The sequence below is a fragment of the Sciurus vulgaris genome (assembly GCF_902686455.1).
Source record: "Sciurus vulgaris genome assembly, chromosome: 3".
NCBI classification, from domain to species: Eukaryota; Metazoa; Chordata; class Mammalia; order Rodentia; family Sciuridae; genus Sciurus; species Sciurus vulgaris.
In genome coordinates, this window is record NC_136463.1 from 124,428,757 (window position 1) to 124,450,481 (window position 21,725).

The 21,725-nt window shown below is 41.7% G+C and overlaps 1 protein-coding gene across 3 annotated transcripts in view; it reads left to right on the plus strand.

The window, feature by feature from the left end:
* The window catches only part of MYO3B (myosin IIIB), a 548,027-nt gene that overhangs the window by 8,075 nt on the left and 518,227 nt on the right, over positions 1-21,725 (plus strand). For 2 of the 3 annotated variants that reach the window (XM_079135470.1, XM_079135469.1), the window contains exon 1: positions 9,007-9,054. The exons of the other annotated variant lie outside the window; for it this stretch is intronic. In XM_079135470.1, coding sequence (XP_078991596.1) covers positions 9,044-9,054 — 11 coding nt within the window. In that variant the 5' untranslated portion in view covers positions 9,007-9,043. Of the gene's footprint in view, positions 1-9,006; positions 9,055-21,725 lie in introns of those variants that run through there. 3 annotated transcript variants of the gene reach the window in all.

Here is a 21,725-nt window from a genome sequence, read left to right on the forward strand (position 1 = left end):
TGTGGGGGGGGTCCTTCCATTTTGTAGCTCTGGTACCACTTCAGTTCATTACTGCTTGGACTGGGGGTGGATGAACTTCTAAAATGCCAAGCTATAAATATTTGAGGTTTTAAGGGCTGCGTGTTTTCTCTTGTAACTCCTCAGTGCGTCCATCCTAGTGCAAAGGCAGCCATATACAAGAAGGGAATGAAGACATGGCTAGTGTGAGGAAAACTCTTACCAAACAGACAGCAGATTGAATATGCTCCACAAACCCTAACTGTCTGCCTCCTACCCTAGAGCTACAGATATGGTGGGTATGGGGTTAAATTTGTAAGTTAACACAGAAGATAGTTTTATTAAGTACTTTATTCAGAGGATAAGGGGAATCTCCAGGTTTTCAGACTGCTGGATCTGGTTCTTTGCAATGTGGTACCAAACCACTAAGCAAATTCTCATATTATTTATATATGAATTTCAGTCAGTAGTTCTCCACTTCAAGGCATCGATTTCTGTGCCGGTTAGGGTCACTTAACTGTCAAAAAAAAAAAAAAAACCCTCCAAAAACCAAAAAAATCTCAAAACCAAAAACCAAACCAAAACAAAACCTTATGATGTGTAATGGCTTAAACATAACAGAAATGTGTATATGTGACAGTAAATTCAGGTGTTCCTAGTTACTGAATGGCTCTCCTCCATATGGATTCAGGGAACTGCTTCCTTTCCCTCTGTGGCCCTGCCACCCCTTAGTTTCTTAGTTTTGCTTGTACTGATGAAAACGAAAGCGCATGGAGGAAACGCATCTGCTCTTGGAAGCGTTGGTTATGAAAGCTTTGCCACATGACTTCTCGTTCTGCGTGGGGGAAAAGGCAGACAATGGCCACATGTTACTGCAGCAGAGGTTGGGAAGTCAGTCTAAGCCTGTGCCCAGCTACAGTCACACTGCTGTACAAAGAAAGAGTGGCGTCAGATGGATAGTGAGTGTTTTCTAACTCTCACAGAGTGATGCTTAGACCACAAATATCCCAAGAGCTTACACAGGGCCAGCTGTGGAGTGAATTTGTGAAGGAATGAAGGAAGGAGGAAGGGGATACTCCAGTCCAGAGGTGTGGCCTGCTCGTTTACAGGCAGGGCTGTCTCCAGAGCATCATGCCTTCCACTCAGGGGAAGCTCTTCAGTCTAAGTAATTTCTTGTGTCCCTTGAATTCTGTAAAGGGTGCCACAACTGTACACATGTCCTCCATGACTGTCATAGACCCAGAAGGAAGAGAGTTAAACATTATTCATTTTACTTGAGTAATTAACTCATTCATCTTGTCACTGAAGTGTAAGTTGATGGAAAGGAACAAGAAAGAAACAGTATAAGAGAACACGACACAATCTCCCTAAGCATTCAGAGTTGTCAGAAATGTCTCTCAGAAAAGTAAAAGAGGATTCCTGTGGTCTCCCGACTCCACCATCCACCTTTCAGTATATCCAAATGGACTTTTTACTAAGGTCACCTCCATCACTGACCTTTGAAATAGCTTCCAATGGCCCTGTTCAGGTGCTGCCTGCACCTGGCCGAGGAGGAGGCCTCTGGCCACATACTGGGCACTCTCTGCTCAGTCTCCTCTCACCACCCTCTGCTGGTTCAGTGACCATGTGAGAGTCCATGTTGGCATCTCAAGAAGTCCTGCATCTTCACCAGTGAGGACAGTGCTGAGGGCCAGTGGCAGGGAGGGCTCCTTAGCACAGTGCTGAACAGGGAACGGGGAGAAGACTGGAGCTCATGGCTTCCACCTTGCCTCACGCAGAAGGCAAAGGAGAGAAGATGAACACAGGGCTACTGGTGGAACTCAGAGTGATGGGGATGGGAATGATACCTGCTTTGTGGCCCCGCAGGACGGACTCAGGCCTGCCCTGGTGCACCCTCCACACTAGGGTCTGGACTGCTAGTTTAACCTGAACTTCTCTCTTGGATTGACTTCCAGAGGTAGGTGGTACAGGCTACAAGACACAGTGAGGACTGGCCACCAGTGAGAGAGTTTGGTTGGGGGGGTCACTTTCAAAAGCAGTGCCATAAGCCCCACCTCTTTCAGAGCGTGAAAGTAGACACAGGTAGGGGAAAATGAACATTTAAAAATGCAATTCCTGGATTATATCAAATCTGGCCGAAATAACACAAAATTCATCAATTACTTGAGATAAACAATTTGGGAAATAATTTGATGCTTGTCATTCTGTAGAAGAATTATTTTTGAGCATTTTGTCACTCCAGCATTCTGGATTGAGTGGGAACAGTAGGCTGCAGTCTCCTTTTTTTCCATTCCAGGTCTTTCCATTTCATCCCATTCCACTGTATCTTTTTCCCTTTCATATTATTAATTGTACTCACCACTTCTAAGTTTGTTTATGTATTAGCACTTCTAGTAGATTATGGTTAAGTTGCAGTCCCTATAGAAACTACTAGAAAAAGAAAACTATACAAGTATATATAGTAAGAACATAAATAAATTTAAATGGAATACTAAAAAAATGTTCAGCTAACCCAAAAGAAGGCTGAGAAGAGGAAACTCTCCAGATAATACTAATGAAAAGCATAGATGGTCCAATGGATAAAAATAATCCAATAGAGAAACAAAGAAGCAAACACAAACAGGAAACAAATAATAAAAAATAATAAAATAGCAGGTAGACCTGAATCTGAACTTACCAATAATTATATTAAATGTAAATGGTCTAAACATATCAGATGCTGCCTATTAGAAGCTCATTTTGAAAATGGTTATACATTCAGAAGAATGGAAAAGATTATTACTTTTCCATGCTATATAGTAGATTATTACAAAGAGTGACTTAAAACAATACACGTTTATTGTCTTGGAGTTCTTGTAGGTCAGAAGTCTGCCATGGCTTCTCTCTCTACTCTTGGGTCTCGCCATCTTGCATACAGGGTATTGCCTGGGGCTGTCGCTGCCTCAGAAGCTCAACAGGGAAAATCTGATTCCAAGCTTTCTCAGGTTGTTGGCAGAGTTCATTTCTTTGTGGCTGTTAGACTGAGGCATGGTTTCTTATGTGCATAAAACTGTCAACTTAGATGAAATGGACCAATTCCTCAGAAAACCAAGAACTACTGAAATGAACCCAAAACAAAATAGGAAATCTAAATAGTCTCATAATAATCAAAAGTAATTGAATCCATAAGTCAAAAACCAGAAAGTTTCACTGACTCTATCAAATATTTAAAAGAAAATCAATCTATACCATGTCTTTCAGAGAGAAGAGGAGAGAAATACTTCCCAACTGATTTTCTGAGGATAGCATTAACCAGAAACCAAAACTAGATAAGGATAGCACGAGAAGAAAATTACAGACCAGTGCTCTCATGTCCATAGACACAAAAATTCCCAACGAACTATCCAGCACATCCATTCCAGCAATAAGAAAAAAGAATAGAATAGTATACCCAACCAAGTGGGACTCACCTGCAAATGCAAGATTGACTCAGTGTGTGAAAACCAATCCACATAATCTGCCCTATTAACAGTCTAAAGAAGAAATGCACCCGATGATATCAATTGATACAGAAGCAGCATTTGAAAAAAAAAATGCATATTCACAGCAAATTAGGTTTAGCAGGGAAATTCTTTGATAATGGACATGTTTGAAAACCTTCAATGTGGCAAAACCAACAAAGACTTCTTATATTCCAGGCAACTTTGCACTGGGTGATTGCTTTCCTTGTTCTAGCCTGGTCAACCAATAAAATCCCAGCAACACCATTCTCCAAATTGTGCCTATTATTCCTGACACTCTAGTGACCAGCATTTGGTAAGAGAGTAAACACAGCAAAAGTGAGCCCTGGCTCTTTTATTGCGTGGCCCTGGCATCAGGACTGTGTGCAGGGTGTCTCTAAGTGACAACATCATGTAGGAAGGAGGCGCTGGAAAGAGCACTCTGCAGGCGGAGAAGCTGCTTGCTGAACAAGGATAGAGGTTCTGATAACAAGGCTGTACGGCAGGAAGTTCGCAGTTAATCTGAGCTTGGGCACCTCCCAGGAACCAGAGCCAGCAAAGCACCATGCAGGAAAGCAGCAGGGGCCTGGAAATGAGATTTCTGAAAGTCAGGAAGTTGGCAGTTGAGTCAGAGCCGCAGAACCAGCTGGAATGGAACCTTGAGCTCTCAGAGCCAAGCAACAAACCGCAAAGAAGGTCTTGCTGAAGAGACCCGGGGGGGAATGAATCTTTTTTTCTTTCTTTTTTAAATGAAGGGACTCAGAAATAAAAAGCTTTGTTTAATTAATGTTGCAGGCTGTCAGAGATTTGAAACAGGTCATGAAGAGAACTGTCTCATTAAGGTTATTCTCCCCTGCAGGAGTGGGCACTTGGATCTGTGGTCAGGCCTCTCTGCTTTCGAGCTTATTTCTATCAACCAGACTTCCCACCCTTTCTTCTTAATGATTTGGAACTTCTGACTTCCCCAAACTCTTCCATGGGAGGTTCAATTTCTGTGTCAGTTTGAGCAGGGGGGAAAAAAAATCAAAGAGTTCAACGACAAGGCAGAATTGGAAGTACAATTTTGGGGTTTCTAATCTTTAGCACTCAGCTACTGGAATATGGCATCTTTTTCTTTCCTGGTCTCTACTGGAATTGCTAATAGACTATAGCAATGTAATTGCTCAAAGTAGGTGTCAGTTAAAGCTAAGCTTCTCAGCAGTTCTGATGTTGAGTTGCTCTGGTTCTCAAGGTATCCTAAGCAAGGGTAGAATTTTGCAAAGGAAAAGTGGTCATGGGAGTCTCTGAAACCAGCCAGCTCTTCTGGAAAGATCACTGAGCTCTCAGTGGAAGCCTGCAAGTTTGATTCACAACCTTGTGAGGCAATGTGGTATGATGGATGGCATCCATTTGAACACCCAGTGACCTGGGTTCAGACCTACGCTTGGCCCTATCAGTTCCTGGTTATGATAGGTGATAGACTCAGGAAGTCTGGGTTCAAAACCTGGGTTCAAGGTCAGTTTGCAACCTTGAGCAACTTAGTTCATTGCTCTGTGACTCACTTCCGTCGTCTGTAAAAGAGATGACCACCAAATCTACTTTCTAGAGGACTGAGTGGTTTAGTACTTGCATGGGCAAACATCTGGAACCATGCCCGGCTCATAAGTGTTACCTAGGTCCTAGGGCAGGTTAACATCTGGTTTCAGTTCCTTAACTGTAAAGCTAGAGTGAGGGCTGGCTTAGGCCATATTTCTCAAATTATGGTCTGGAGACTTTTATCATCAAAATAATATTGGGGACTAGTTCAAACAAAATCTCTTAAGAGTGGGATCTAGGTAGTTTCTTCTTTTCTTTTCTTTCCCTTCCTTCCTCCACTCCTCCCTCTTCCTTCCTTCACTCCTCCGTTTCTCTATCTCTTTCCTCTTCTCTCCTCTCTCTCTCTCTCTCTCTCTCTCTCTCTCTCTCTCTCTCTCTCTCTCTCTCTCTCTCTCTCCTCTACTCCTCCCTCATCACTCCATCCTCCCTCCCTCCCTCTTTATCTCTTATGAGACAGGGTCTTGCTGTCTTGCCCAAGCTAGTCAGGAGCTCCTGGGCTCAAGTGAGCCTCCCACCCCAGCCTCCCAAGTAGCTAGGACTGTAGGTGTATTGCTCCGATGCCCACCTTAGATAGAGCAGAGTCTGGAAAGGGGCTTTAAAAAAATGCTTCCAAAGTGATTTGGATGCATATTTATTTAATCATAGCTGAACTCCCATAATTAAAGAACTGACAGTTGGCATTGAGCTGCTTTGGGAGAAAGAGAGAAGTTATGTCCTGCGAAGTCCAAGTACTGACCTTCTGACAAGTCAATGTGACAGGCAACCCATCCCTGCAGCAAGGGGGAACCACAGCCTGGACATGGATGAGCTGCTTTCTTCACAAATGTTCACACATTGGTCAAGGAATTACCCAACTGAAGTCCCCTTCCCAGTTGATGACCTCAGGGTGAGCTCTTGAATCTTTGTAACAATAAACATTTTAAATAGTTACTAGTTGGAGGTCAGAACAAACTGCTTCCTCTGTGCCCCCAGCACAGTGTTTCTGTCCTATTGTCACTTGCATCCTCCTGTATCGCAGTGAAGTACTGTACCATGTCTCCCACGGGAGCAATGAGCAGCTTAAATTTAAGGTGAGTGTCTTCTCCTCTTGGTTTTCCCCTCCTCCCCTGCCTCACGCAGCTAGGTGATTTGCATGTGGTGGGCCTTTAACACATTTGTTAAATGAATTGGCAGAGGACCCACTTCAAACTGACTCCCCAGGAGGGTGTTGACAATTCTGTGATCCAAACAGGGTGTGCTGTAATCGATGAGCCCCACAGAAACAAAGGCAGTGGAAAAATCCAGTCTCCATCACCAAGGCCTTTGCAATATTAATCCAGTGGAAGATATAAATCTTAATTAGTAGCAGGAAAAAGTGATGATGTATCAAGGTTCTCAAAATGTCAGCTGGTGGCTGGGCCATCAATTCATTTATAGCTGCAAACCATTGCACAGTGATACTGAAACCAATACCGCTAATTAAAGGTGTAATGACAATCAGCAAGCTCACTGTTAATTGATTCTTAATACTTCAATTACTTGTTTTTATGCCAGTCAAATTCAATCAAAAGGGGTCAGAGAGTCCTACAAAGCTTATAGTTTTAAAATGATTTGCATATATTAATTTTTATGTGCATCTAATCACAGTCCAAGCGAAAGAGTACCTAGACTCATACACTTTACTTTGCTCATTAAAGTTTTTAGAAAATGAAGTTAATTCTCGGTGACAAATAGGCATCAATATTTAATCAACAAGAGGAAAAGTTTACTGTACCTTAGACTTTGGTTCCATATTCTGTTTCTTTATCCTTTGCTGGAAAATAGTTTTAGGATTTTCTTCTAACTTCAGATAATCATGTGATCCCACTCTCCATTCTTTTATTTTTCCCTTCCTGTCCTTTTCAAGTTTGGGGGAGGGGAAATTGTTTACAGTTCCTCTGTCCATCACCCTGCAGTGTGGCTTCTGCCTCCACTGCATCTTTGAAATCCACCATCACCCTCACTGGCTAAGTTGGTGGCCTTTTATTGTTCTGAGTCTTCTTGTAGCTTTCAGTCATATCCACTACTCTTTCTTTGACACTGCCCACCATGGCTGGGATCCCAGCCAACCTCTCTGCCAGAAATTTTCTATAAGGGGGTTACCTTAGCCTAGTAAACAAGCAGGTGGGATAAAAGAGGCACACGGGGACCCCGCCAGGCGAAGGAGGCAAGGAAAAACCCTAGGATGACCTTTCCCAGGAAAAGGCTAATGGCCAGTAGTCAGAATATCTAGACCACAGGGATATGGACGACTCCAGTCCTACCCTGACCCACATTGGTATTTAAGAGGGCAGAAGGGGAACACATCTCTGCGAGGGCAGAGGAACAGACATGGGATTGTAGATGCAGGTCCAGGCTAGGATTGCCAAGTCCTTCAGAAGTAAGGAGAGGACCGCCAGATACATTAAAAAGAAATAATTTCAACTAGACAGGTGGTCCCAAAATGTTGATTCAATTTGAAGATTCTTTTAAGAAACTTCTTGGGGCTGGGGAGATAGCTCAGGTCGGTAGGGGTGCTTGCCTTGCCATGCACAAGGTCTGGGTTCGATCCCCAGCACTAAAAAAAAAAAAAAAAAGAAAGAAACTTCTTAACACTGAAGAATTGGATTTATGCCACGATTGTGCCACAACATTCACCCAACCCAACCCTATAGATGTCCTGGAGAGATCCTCTGCTGGTCCTCAGTTGGGCTTTCCGGGTTTGAGCCTTGCACTCCTGCTCTCTGTTCCCTTCCTTCTCCTGCGGCTTGAACCTCCTCTCAGGTCCCTTCCAGACACCCCCTCTCCCAGCCGTCTCCCAGACCTCAGCGATGGCCCCCATGTGGGACTTGGGGTTTCTCACATTTATTTTGCAATTTCTCGTGACCTGCCCTGTGATGTTTCTTACACTGCATTCTTGTGTGTTTTTGTTTAACCTGTCACCATCTGATGCTTTGTCTGTACAACTTAACTATAAGCACCATGCTAGTGACCCACCTTTGCTTCTTTGAATTCCCTGTTGCATCTGGGATAAAATCTTGACATGGTAGATGTGTAAATATTAGTTGATGGAATCATAAGCCACTTTAAAACAAAAATAGCTAATGTGGGGCTAAAATAACAAAATGAAATGTTCTTTGTTTTCCTTTCCTTAGTGAAATTTGTGTTTTGTGGAAAGTCTTTAATTAGAATTGTGCTTAACCCATATGATACTTTGAAATGAATGATAATGGAATTATAACACTTAGTTATTCTTTTGAATTGTTAAATATGTGTGAATAGAATATTGCTTGACTAAACTATTTATATTTGGATCCTTTAATGTTATTGGGGTTATTTTGGGGACACGGCCTAAAGTCAAAGAAGAAGAATATAAATTATCACCTAATTAAATTGATCAGAAGTTCAAGAAACCTCAGCATCATTTAATTCTTCTTTTTTTGGAAAGAACCAGCAAAATAAACTAAAATTTATCCAGAGAATCTATGGGCCCCTTCATTCATTCGTTCATTGGTTCGTTCCTTCCTTTCCTTCCTTCCTCCTTTCCTTCCTTCCTCCCTCCCTCCCCCCTTCCTTCCTTCCTTCCTTCCTTCTTTCCTTCCTTCCTTCCCTCTCCCTCTTTCTTGTCAGCCTACTCTAGCAACTATGTAACTTCCAATATCTTCACTAGTAAAATTTATTTAAAAATGCTCCAAATCTTTCCAATTAAAAGGCAGAGCAAGGAAAAAGGAAGAAAGAAGGAGGCAAATAGTTATTTGTATTGTCCCTAAAGAAAGTGGGGACAATAAAACACCATGTCCCTGATTGCCCCTTTTCTGTTCCCCGAAATCTAGCCAAGTTAAGGGAACAATGAGAGCAAGCCTGGGCTAGAAATCCAGATACATATTATCTTGAAGGACACTAGCTTCTCTATGTACTCTGGGAACTAGGGCAAGTCAGTATTATCTGTAGAAAGCTACTTTTTTGCATGAACACCAGAACAGTTGCTCTTCGGGATGCTGGTCAGGTAAGCAAACTAAGCAAGCTAGTGCTGGTGATATCCCTGCTCCTGCAGCCTAATGTAAAACCTCCCTGAGTGGGGAAGGGTGTGGAGCTCAGGGCACCGTGGAAAGGCTACGTGTCGCTGCTCCAGCTGGCTGCCCCTGCACAAGATGCCAGGAGGGAGAGGAGGGTGCTGCTTAGCAAAGTACTGTAAGGGAGGGAGGTGCTGTCAACCTGTCACCACTAAACTCTTCCTGGAGCAGTCTCTGATCTGTTGAAAGCTTTCCCCGATAAATCATATGCTTCCCACACTGTCTTTGGGCATGGCTTTTTTTTTTTGCAACCTGCCCTGGCACAACTGGGCTGTGTATGAGACATTATTTCTTTCTAGTCCAACTCTTTAATATTGCAAATAGTAACCAAGTCACCTTCTTGGTACAAACCATTTATTTAATTCCCTTAATCTTTTCTTTAGGCTGAGAAAGTTTGGATTCTTTTGTTTTGTTTTGTTTTGGTACCAGGGATTGGACCCAGGGAGTGCTTAACCACTGAGCCACATCCAAGCCCTTTTTTAAATGTTTTATTTTGAGACAGGGTCTCAGTAAGTTGCTGAGCGCCTTGCTAAATTGCTGAGACTGGCCTTGAACTTGCAATTCTCCTTGCTGCTGCCCTCACAAGATGCTGGGATTATAGGCTATGGCACCATGCCTGGCTAGTAGGTGACCTTTTTCAGGAACTTATTTCTGTGAATTTTTGAAGAAGTCATCTTTGTGGTTCCCTTGAATGCTTTCCAGTTTCACAATAAAAAATAATTAAGTGAGGTTTCTGATAACCTAGTACCTTTTCTAAAGGGCACTTGCTTCCCTGGAATCTTCCTTTCCTTTCCCGCAGTGTAAAGTTGAATCCTGTAGTGTAAATGTCATGAGATCCTGTTATTGCTCCTCATCAGAGTGTGTCCTGGGGTGTGTTTGTATGTGTGCATATATGTGTGCAGGAAAGTGCAGCTTTCCTCAAAAGACCAAATATCAGCCAATATCCACATGAGATGTCATGAACCCTCTCCTGGACTGGGACCGGGCTCTGGGAGCCTGGCCTAATGGAGAAGGTGGAGATGAAACCAGAGTTTGAGACACAACCAGTTCTCTGCTTCCACTGGCAGGTGGGGTTTGCTTAAGCTGCCACCTTTGCCTCTGAGAAAACCTGTTTTAGTGTGACCTGACCTAGTCACCCCCAGGGAATTGCGTGCTGGCCTCAGCTCGAGGGTCAAGGGTCACAGTCAGCAAATCTAGATTCTTCTCCACCACTCTCACGTGTGGGGTGGTAAACGGTGGACCCCTAGCAATTCACCACCAATTCTTTCTGGGTTTCTTGTCTCTCAATGGCAGAATGAGATCCATGGACTAGGGTGGAAGGTAAAAGTGAAAGGAGTAGGATTTACTTAAATGAGAAGAAAAGAGAACTCCCACAGGGTGATAGGGGACCTGGTAGCAGGTTACTTTAGGTGTGCTAGTCTAGGGGTTAATACAGTTACCAGGTTAAGGCTTTTGATCAAAATTGATGTTAAATAGGTTTTGGAATAGTACCAAGGCTATTGACTTGGCCATAACCCTCTTGGCTGTGCCCTTTTAGCCCTTGAGTTTGAACTTTCTTGTAACCTCCATGTGGGTCTGACCCCACTTCCATTTTTCTGTTGCTTAGGGACAAAGGCTTTGCTAGAAGTTTGGAATGTTTCTACAGATTATTTTCATGGAGTGGTTTTTACATTTGAAAAAAAACAAAACAAAACAAAACCACACACCTTAATTGGGACCCAGTAACTATCTTATCTGATTTAGAAGGGTCTTACAGCACAGGATCCTAGAGATCATTTGGTACAATCATTTCTAGGGAAATTTTTTTCTCTTTTCCTTCCTTCACACCACATCTTTTCTCCTTTCCTCTGGAAGTAGAAGTACTATTTCCTGTGGAAACCCATTCCAAGTGGCTTGAGTGGGAGTCAGGGTTCATCTCACAGGAAAGATGACTTCTCAGACCTGGCCAATCAGAAAGCTCCATTTCCTGATTCACATTGGTTCATGGTGGGAGCATGACCTGAGACATCCCAGTCAACATTGTTTCTGAGACATTTCTTTTGGAGCTGTTAGTCCACTTGGGGAAACTAACTTTACAGATGATACACCTTAGGGTGCTGGCGACCATCTTGTTTTACATGTGGAGGGATCTTGTTAGAGAGAGGAAAGAGGAGAGAGGGAGGAGAGAGGAGAGTGTGTGAGCATTCAGATGAAATCCCGTGAATGAGACTTGAAGTCAATCCATCCCCATGCAATTCTGAAATGTGAGCCAATAAATCATATTAAAAAAAACAAAACCAAACCAAAAACAACTGGCTTGAGAAATGCTTCAGTTGTGTATGAACAGATCCTAATACTCCCCTTATTTTATAACAAGCAGTGGGGTGTCTGCAGTAGCTCCTAGGTAGAATTCTTGCTGTCATGTGGGATGGCCCCCCTCCTCCACTTCCAGCCCACTGCTCCCCTGTTCTCGCAACACCAGGGAACTTTCTAAAACACATACCTAAACCACATACTGGGCCCTTACGCTGTGCTGACTCTCTAGCCGCCTCTGTCGAATACTGAGTCCCAACCAGGGGCACCGGGCCTCAAGGTCTGGTCTGCCTCTGTCCCCACCCTCTGCCTCTGCTCTCCTTGGGGTGAATGCTCCAGCTGTCCTAAGGTGCTTGCACGTCCCCAAGCATGCTATGCCATTTTATGCTTCCTTCTTTTGCTCCCTAAAATTCGCATCGGGAATGTTCTTCATATCCTATGCAAGTTTTGAGCTTACTTGTCCTTCAGAATTAGCCCAATGAAAGAAAAATCAATGCAGTCACCATCCCTCTCCCTAAAGGGACTTTTAAAATAATTTGAATTCAAGTGCCTTCCCTGAGATGACTGGGAAGGTAGCCAGGAGTAGAATCCAAGTCTCCTGACTTCTAGCCCAGGGCCCTCCTTCTGCCTGGTGAAGGATTTGACCTGGAAAATGTCCACTGGGCCCTTCATTCTGCTCTGTTTACAGACTCATGCAGTCACCCCGGGTCTGTACCACTCTTACATCCACCCTGGCATCTGGAAGGGCAGCAGCAGCCTGCTTCAGTGTACAGAGTTTTTTTAATGTGCACCAATTATGTGCTCTCTTTCAGGTTATGCTCAGAGTATAAAATGCATGATGATAATCATTTTCCCTTAATCTGTTCAATATAGTGGTAGCTCCCAGCTCTTAGCATCTGGCCTGCTAACTGCATAGTAAATAAGAGTAACATACTGCAAGCATTAATGAACTACTTGTATAAAATCATTTCCATGCAATCAAGATGCTATTGTTGTTATCAATAATAGCAGCCATTGTGGACAGTTGCCTGGGCCCTCCTGGGGCCCAATGAAGCGATCTGTGAGTCTGAAGCCAGCCTTGTGTCTTTAAACGTCCCTGTGGAGATTCCAAGGTGCAGCCAGGGCTGAGAACCCCTGGGCTTGTCAGTTCCTTCTCGAGAGGAAGTCTGGGCAGGAGGTACAAAAGTTTTGAGCTACAGACAGGAATAAGGTCATAAGGAAAAGATGTGACTTATTCTAAGAGAGTTATAAAATGTTTTTACTTTTTAATTATTAAAACTAAAGCTTTTCTCTACCTCTAAGCATTGTTTTCTTTATTGTCATTTTTTTTTTCTCATTAAAATATCACCACCAAGTGCTGCCTCACCGCCAGGGCCTCAGAGGGCTCGCTGTGGGGGCTTCGACCTTTCCTGAAGGCCTTGCTGTGCTCCATCACACTCTGTGTTCTTGTTCTCCTCATTCCCAAGGTGGGAAGAACCAAAACATTCTATAACAAGTTTCCTTGTTCTTCTCCCTCTTTTTCTTGTCTTTCCAAGACAAGAAATGGCCTGTACATTCTTGTCTAAATGCAGTAACTGAGCACTTTTTATTTCTACACCTAATGTCTTCTGGATAATAGATTTCGCTTCTGGTTAAAGCAGGCTGTACTTTACTTTAAAATTGAAAAGCAGTATAAATTTGTATAATATTTGTTTAATATTTGCTTTGTGCCTGGTGCTAGCATCAGGCTTAGGATAACCAGCATCTACATATGTCTTGGCAAGTGGCAGCAGGGCTTTCCCTGGTTTGGGGACCCAGGTCGGGGAAAAACCCTCCTGGGAGCTGCTGATTGTATCTGGATGCTGCTGTGTTGCTGCCCTCTCTCTGTAAACATGCTGCAAGTCTTAGTGACCTGCTTCAATCATACCATCTCCTTTCCCTTCTACTGGGAATAGAAATTCTGTTTTCTCTGGTTTGACCCCCCCATCTTACAGGAAGAGATATCGACAAAGCCCTGGTCCATCAGAAGATCTGATTCGTGAGTCTAGTGATCTCTGTGATTTGGAGGGAGTGCTGATCATAGTTATTCGCAGAGAGCCCAGCTAAGCATTCCAGGTCCACCTCTCCATCTTTCTCTTGTGGTGGAGGAATGATCCCCGTGATCTATCCCTGCCATTCCCGCCTGCGTGTCTCAGTGTCCTGGCCATGGCATACTGCTAAGGCCAACAGTGCACGAATTTCTCTGGAATGAGTTGTAAATGAAATTAAATAGATGTAGCCCATGTTTAGTGTCTGTAAAGAACAAAACAGAAGTTCATTTTAAAGCGTCACTAGACTCACAGTAGCTTTTAACTCCAGATAGTGAAAGCGCAGTTTCTGTTAGGGTGAGGGGAGGTGGGTGAAAAGGTCATGGAGTGTTTTCTGGAAGTGGCGTCATTGCCATGGCAGCCGGGATGCAGAGAGAGAGAGAGAGAGGCAGGGCCCAGGGGAGAGATAAATCCTTTCCAGGACACGCTCCCTGTGACCTACTTCCTCCACCCAGGTCTCACCTCCCAGCAGTCCATCCGGCCGCCAGTGGATTAATCCACTGATGAAGTCAGAGCCTGCTTCAGTCACTTCGTAAAAGCCCCAGCTCTGAACCTGGGGGCGCTGGGGATCTTGTTTTCAACACATGAGCCTTTTGGGGATCTTCCAGATCCAAGCCAAACAGGGATACAACACATGTCCTTCAAACACAAGGACTCAGCCCTGCAGTGACCTTCACCCGGGACTTGTGCACCCCTAGAGAGAGCATGTGGAATCTGAGGGTGGCATGGGCATATGTGACTAGAAAAAAAAAGCCACAGTGGTGATTCTCAGGTCTCCAAACCTGTTCAGAAGGTTGGGGAATGTGATTTGAGAGTCGAAGGGTAATTACTACTAAAGCAGAACTGAGGCTTGGGAACCAATTACTTCCTCCAAATGGCATTGTTTTATAGATTATTCAGTCACCTCTTTTATTCATGTCACCTCTTTTAATCCATGAAAAGGGAAATTTATTTGCAATAGTAACAAAAAAAAAGTCCTTGGAGTTATTTCCATCTCAAATAAAATTTGCTCTTACAATACAAAATGGTTTAAAAAACAACTTTAAAAAATTTAAATATAACTATAAATTTATTAAGTAGATCAGACTTACAGAAAAGAACACAAGGTTTAAATTAAAAATGAAAGTAGAGTTTCGGACCCATCAAGAATACTCCTAGATTTTTATCCAAGAGAAAGAAAAACATGTGTCCACATAGGTCTGTGCAAGAACTGTTCATGGTTGCTCCACTCACAGTCGCCCCAAACTGGAAGTGACCCAGCTGTTCGTCAACAGGGAAGTGATAAGCTGGGGTGGATCCATAAAAGAAATGCTACTCAGCAAAAGAGACCACAGCAAAAGAACTACTATAAATGCATCAACCACAGCAAAATAAGCTGAGTGACAGAAATTTAACACAAAAATATGTACACATTATACAATTCTATTTACATGAAATTCTGGAACTGGCAAAACGAACCTATGGTGATGGACTTTGATTGGTGGTTGCTTCTGAAGGGCGAGGGATTGATTGGAAATGGGCACAAAAATTCTTTCTGGGGTGGTGGAAATGCTTTTTCTATATATGCATCCAACAACATTAGATTAATGGTACATGTACAATCTGAGTTTACTCTAAGTAAATTATACTTCAACTAAATAATGGAACTATTAAGGGAGTAATTTTATAAAAGTAATGTGTTTCTGTCCCTTTCTTCAATAGCCTGTGAACTCCTTGAAGGGCAAAAATGCAAAAGTACTCATTTTTTCATTTCCTTTTATTTCAATATTTACTTCAGAGTAAGGATAAATAAATGTGTATTGAATAAAGGATAATAATATTCTATGCATAAATGGAGCATTCATATTCATGATCTTTTTTAATCCCTGTAGTAATCCTGTGAGTTTATAGATGAGGCCCAGAGAGGTAATGTGAACCATCTGAGGTCACACAGCAGAAAGGGGTACAGGCAAAGATTGAACACAAATTTCCTAATATCACCAACATCTAATTCCAAATTTGGTATTTCCAGGATGGCCTAATTTATTACATTTGAATAATTATGTGTAGTTTTTCTTGACTCTTATCAGTTCACAATGTTACGCAGCTATTACTTCTAAATTTTAAAAAGTACAATAAAATTATTTAGAGGTAGAAAGTTAGCAGTGTTTAATTGTCCTTTAGTATGAATTCCACCCTAAAATGTCATTTTCTTTAGACTTCAAACATAATCTGGTAAACTTCTGGCTGAGTCCCTCACTTGAGCAGTAACTGAGAATCAGAGATAAAGGCAAATCTTTTCCTTGTCTTAAATCAAGTGGCATTAAAGCTACTGAGCAGAGCAGCTTTTCAAGTCACCCTGTTAGTGCTTAAAGGTGTTGGCTAACAGAGAAGGTCCACTAATCTGTCCATGTTTAACTTCTAGGCTAGAGAAAACCACCCTTCACAGAATGTAATGACAATTAACCTCGTGTCAATATAATAATTGGAATGCATTTGGTAGCTGTCCCCTTACTAAGGGCAGGCAGAGCTGACTCTTGCTTACTCAACACCTACTGTGCACAGGAACAAAGGTGCTTTATGCTTGTCCTTTCCTTTGGTCCTTAAGACAAAAAAATGAAGTGGGCATGGTGACCCATTTTACAGGTTAAAAAACTGAGACTCTTAGAGTTTGAGTGTATTGGCCAAGGTCACATAACAAGCATGTAGTCAAAATTAGGTCTCTCTCACTCCCCAAATGTGCTCCATCCACCACTTCTGTGCCGCCTCTCCAGGGTACTGTGCAATGCCTAACACAGACCACAGATTAGGAGATGGGGTAGACAGAATAATGCCCCTCGCCATCCAAAGACATGCATGTCCTAATCCACGGAATCTGTGACTCTGTTAACTTTCGCGGCACAAAAGTCTTTGCAGATGTAATCACTAGGGTCCTCGTGAGTGAGAGGGAGTTGGGACATCCAGGGGTCAGAGTCAGGGGAGAGATTTGAAGGTGCTATACTGCTGACTTTCGAGATGAAGAGACCATAAGCCAAGGAGTAGGCAGCTTAGGCTAGTGGGAAAGCAAAGCCCCAGATCCTCCACCAGGACCTCCAGAAGGAACCCAACCCTGCACACACCCTCAGCTTAGCCCGGCCAGACCCATATCAGATGTCTGACCTCCAGAACTGGAAGGTAATAAGTTTGAGTTGGTTTAAGCTACAAAGCTTGTGTTTGTTTATGGTAAACACATAAACTAGTATAGAAGGGATAGCAGTTAGCCAATCTATAAATTATCATCCTTCAGTAATTTAAAGAAAAAATTTAATTTTCTTTTTAAATAGTTGTGTCTTGATTGAGAACCCTTACAACCAATACCAAATTAAAATATGTTTGTGTTATAAGAGTCTTAATTGGTGGAAGAAACCCAGCACTGTCAAGGGTTTGCTGCAGACGTGATAATAATAAGGTGAGCTGCATTAAAACTCAGAGTACCCAAATAATTTGATAGTTTATTATTTTCAGTACTATTGTGTACCTTATCTGACTTTCCATGTTTATTCACAAGATTTATTTACATTTATTCTTCATTCATTCATGATGAGGTGCCTTTCATGCACTGATAATGATACTAGTCCACAGATAAACAGATGTGTGTGTAGACTGGCAGTGCCCGAAGATTCGTTTTCAGTATTTGTTTACATGCTATCTTTGGATTATAAGTGGGTGTATATATGTTTAAAAGTTTATCAGGCATCTGTGATAAGAGAATATAAATATATTCAGTATAGAAAATTGCCCCTTTAGAGTTGATAGAAGTGGCAAGTAATATAAGTTTAATATAATACAAATGAGGAATCTCAATCTTATACTAAGTTGGTTTGATGATTAATCTATTTTTTTTTTTTTTCAAAAAAAGAATTAGAACTCCTGCCGGAGAAAGAACATGCTGACATCTATTAGATCTTATAAAAGTTTGATTTATTTCTTTTTCTATCAGAGTTAATTTTGAAAGGGGGAAGAATCTTGATGTTAAGAGATATGGAAAATTATTTGGTGTAATATAATGACCCAGTCAGAATTCAAAGTCTCAATTAAATTGCAGAGTTGCTCATTTATCATTCGGTTGGCTTAGCTGGGGACCTTTCATTGGTCCTGCAGGATGTGTGAGGGGCTGGCTGCTTAGGGCCTAGGATAATGCAAACTTAAATTTACATCTGACTTGGTCCAAGAGTGCTATTCTGAGTCAGTAATCTAGATGACTCTCTGAGCCTTTTTCCTATTAAATGAGAAGGATGTGTTAGTAGTATTCTCTTTGACTTAAGAATGCTATTTGTTTCAAGATGAGTGAATCATAGCTCTAATGGGAACCCCCAATAGAGTCTTCATATATTGTTGATTAACAATTTAATCTAGTTAATGTTGTCAACGGGGGCAGCTGCCATATTTAAGGAAGGCCACTGCTACCTTTGGTTGAGGAATATGATAGGCGTAGGACACGAAGGACCTGCCCTGTGCATTTGTGGAATTATGAAAAGTTGTACAACTTGGTGAGCAGCTGTGTCTTTGTGACCATTAGAAAAAAATGCCCTTTCCTCTGGCAGATGAAACCCTGCTTATGGCGAGCATAGCATGGGCTGGATTTCAGCTTCTGGTTGTCTTCTTGGCTGGGTGACATTGGGCAGTGCACAACTTCTTTGACTGTACACCAGTCCCCAGATTTGTAATCCAGTTGGGGAAATAGTGAGTGACTCTATATTCAGTTCTTAGAAGTTTCTCCAGATGCATTGTTGATTCCTCTAATGGAATCACAGGAAGTAGGATATTTTCATTTTTTAACAACTCTTGTGAGGAAACCACCATATGGCTGTTTGCAAACTGTTTTGTCAAGCTTGTTCTTAAACATTCAAAGTGTTTATGAATTTCACACATCTTGCATACAAAAAAAGAGGCTGCTAATCTCATCTATTCATCTGGCAAACATGTTTTTAGAACTCCCGCCAGCCACTGGGACATCAGCAGTTGATGGAGCCACCATCCCTGTTTGTGTGGAGAACCATTCCAGGTGGGATTGGTGGGGATAGTAAAATAGGAACTCTCTAGATCCTAGTAAAGAGTCTTGTTCTTTGCTAATATGAGGCAGTGATGTAGATGGTTGCTCAGGAAAACTTTCCTGCTTGAAAAATAGCAGGCATGGGTCTGGGCGTGCAAACACGCCTATCATTGGCTTAGCCTCTCTATCCTGACTTGGAAAGGAATGGAAGCTCCAGGCTTCTCTTTGAAGGGACCAGATGGGCAGTGCCACAGGTACTTAGGAGACTTGAGAAGGCTATTTAATTGGTCCTCCTGAGCCCACCCAGCACCTCTGCAGCCATGATGCAGGTAGATGCGAACACAGTCCTGGGAGTTGTGTGTGCAGAACCTCGAGTGTTTGACACCTAAGCTAGACAGGGACAGGCCATTTGTCATCTACCTAGAAGAGCCAATGATTGAAAACAACTCGCTCACTTAAAAGTTTTATTTATTTTGATCATTATCTGGTCAATGCTGCACCTTTCCCCAAAAAGTTATTCATAGGTCTTAAAAATGTTTGGCTCCTTTTGTCCAGTGGCTGTACATCCAGGGCTTTCACCTAAAATCTTTAGGTATTAAGATGCTGATTGTAGTAGTTTTTTTTTGTTTGTTTGTTTGTTTGTTTTCCTCCCTAAATGCTTAGAAATTTATTTTTTTTTGATTTTTTTTTATTGTAAACAAATGGGATACATGTTGTTTCTCTGTTTGTACATGGCACAAAGGCATACCATTTGTGTAATCATAAATCTACATAGAGTAATGTTGTTTGATTCATTCTGTTATTTTTTCCCTTCCCCCACCCCTCCCACCCCTCTTTACCCTCTATACAGTCCTTCCTTCCTCCATACTTGCCCCCCTCCCTAACACTAACTCTAACCCTAACACTAACCCTTCCCTCCCCCCCATTATGTGTCATCCTCCACTTATTAGCGATATCATTCGTCCTTTGGCTTTTTGAGATTGGCTTATCTCACTTAGCATGATATTCTCCAATTTCATCCATTTGCCTGCAAATGCCATAATTTTATCATTCTTTATGGCTGAGTAATATTCCATTGTGTATATATATATATATATATATATATATATATATATATATACCACAGTTTCTTTATCCACTCGTCAATTGAAGGGCATCTAGGTTGGTTCCACAGTCTGGCTATTGTGAATTGAGCAGCTATGAACATTGATGTGGCTGTATCTCTGTAGTATGCTGATTTTAAGTCCTTTCGGTATAGGCCAAGGAGTGGGATAGCTGGGTCAAATGGAGGGTCCATTCCGAGTTTTCTAAGGAATCTCCACACTGCTTTCCAGAGTGGCTGCACTAATTTGCAGCCCCACCAGCAATGTATGAGTGTACCTTTCTCCCCACATCCTCGCCAACACCTGTTGTTGCTCGTATTCTTGATAATCGCCATTCTAATTGGGGTGAGATGGAATCTTAGGGTAGTTTTGATTTGCATTTCTCTTATTACTAGAGATGTTGAACATTTTTCCATATGTTTGTTGATTGCTTGTAGATCTTCTTCTGTGAAGTGTCTATTCATTTCCTTAGCCCATTTGTTGATTGGGTTATTTGAATTCTTTGTGTAGAGTTTTTTGAGTTCTTTATAGATTCTGGAGATTAGTGCTCTATCTGAAGTATGATTGGCAAAGATATTCTCCCACTCTGTAGGCTCTTTCTTCACATTGCTGATAGTTTCCTTTGCTGAGAGAAAGCTTTTTAGTTTGAATCTATCCCAGTGGTTGATTCTAGCTTTTATTTCTTGTGCTATGGGAGTCCTGTTCCGGAAGTCTGATCCTAGACCAACAAGGTGAAGATTTGGACCTACTTTTTCTTCTATAATCTGCAGGGTCTCTGGTCTGATTCCGAGGTCCTTAATCCATTTTGAGTTTAGTTTCGTGCATGGTGAGAGATATGGGTTTAGTTTCATTCTGTTGCATATGGATTTCCAATTCTCCCAGCACCATTTGTTGAAGAGGCTATCTTTTCTCCATTGCATATTTTGGGCACCTTTGTCTAGTATGAGAAAATTGTATTTATTTGGGTTTGTGTCCGTGTCCTCTATTCTGTACCATTGATCTACCTTTCTATTTTGGTACCAATACCATGCCGTTTTTGTTACTATTGCTTTGTAGTAGAGTTGAAGATCTGGTATTGCAATACCCCCTGTTTCACTCTTCCTGCTAAGGATTGCTTTAGCTATTCTGGGTTTCTTATTCTTCCAGATGAATTTCATAATTGCTTGCTCTATTTCTGTAAGGTACTTCATTGGGATTTTAATTGGAATTGCATTGAATTTGTATAGCACTTTAGGTAGTATGGCCATTTTGACAATATTAATTCTTCCTATTCAAGAACATGGAAGATCTTTCCATCTTCTAAGGTGTTCTTTAATTTCTTTCTTTAGTGTTGTATAGTTCTCATTGTAGAGGTCTTTCACCTCTTTTGTGAGATTGATTCCCAAGTATTTTATTTTTTTCGAGGCTATAGTGAATGGGGTAGTTTTCCTAATTTCTCTTTCCGAAGATTCATCACTTATGTATAAAAATGCGTTGGATTTATGGGCATTGATCTTGTAACCTGCTACTTTACTGAATTCACTTATGAGTTCTAAGAGTTTTCTGGTGGAATTTCCAGGTTCCTCTAAATATATAATCATGTCATCAGCGAACAGGGATAGTTTGAGTTCTTCTTTTCCAATTCGTATCCCTTTAATTTCTTTGGTTTGTCTAATTGCTCTGGCCAGAGTCTCAAGAACGATGTTGAATAGAAGTGGTGAAAGAGGGCATCCCTGCCTTGTTCCAGTTTTTAGGGGGAATGCTTTCAGTTTTTCACCATTTAGAATGATATTAGCCATGGGCTTAGCATAAATGGCCTTTACAATGTTAAGGAATGTTCCCACTATCCCTATTTTTTCTAGTGTTTTGAGCATGAAGGGGTGCTGTATTTTATCGAATGCTTTTTCTGCATCTATTGAAATAATCATGTGATTCTTGACTTTAAGTCTATTAATATGGTGAATTACGTTTATTGATTTCCTGATGTTGAACCAACCTTGCATACCTGGGATGAAGCCCACTTGATCATGGTGCACTATCTTTTTAATATGTTTTTGTATGCGATTTGCTAAAATTTTGTTGAGAATTTTTGCGTCGATGTTCATTAAGGATATTGGTCTGAAATTTTCTTTCCTTGATGAGTCTCTGTCTGG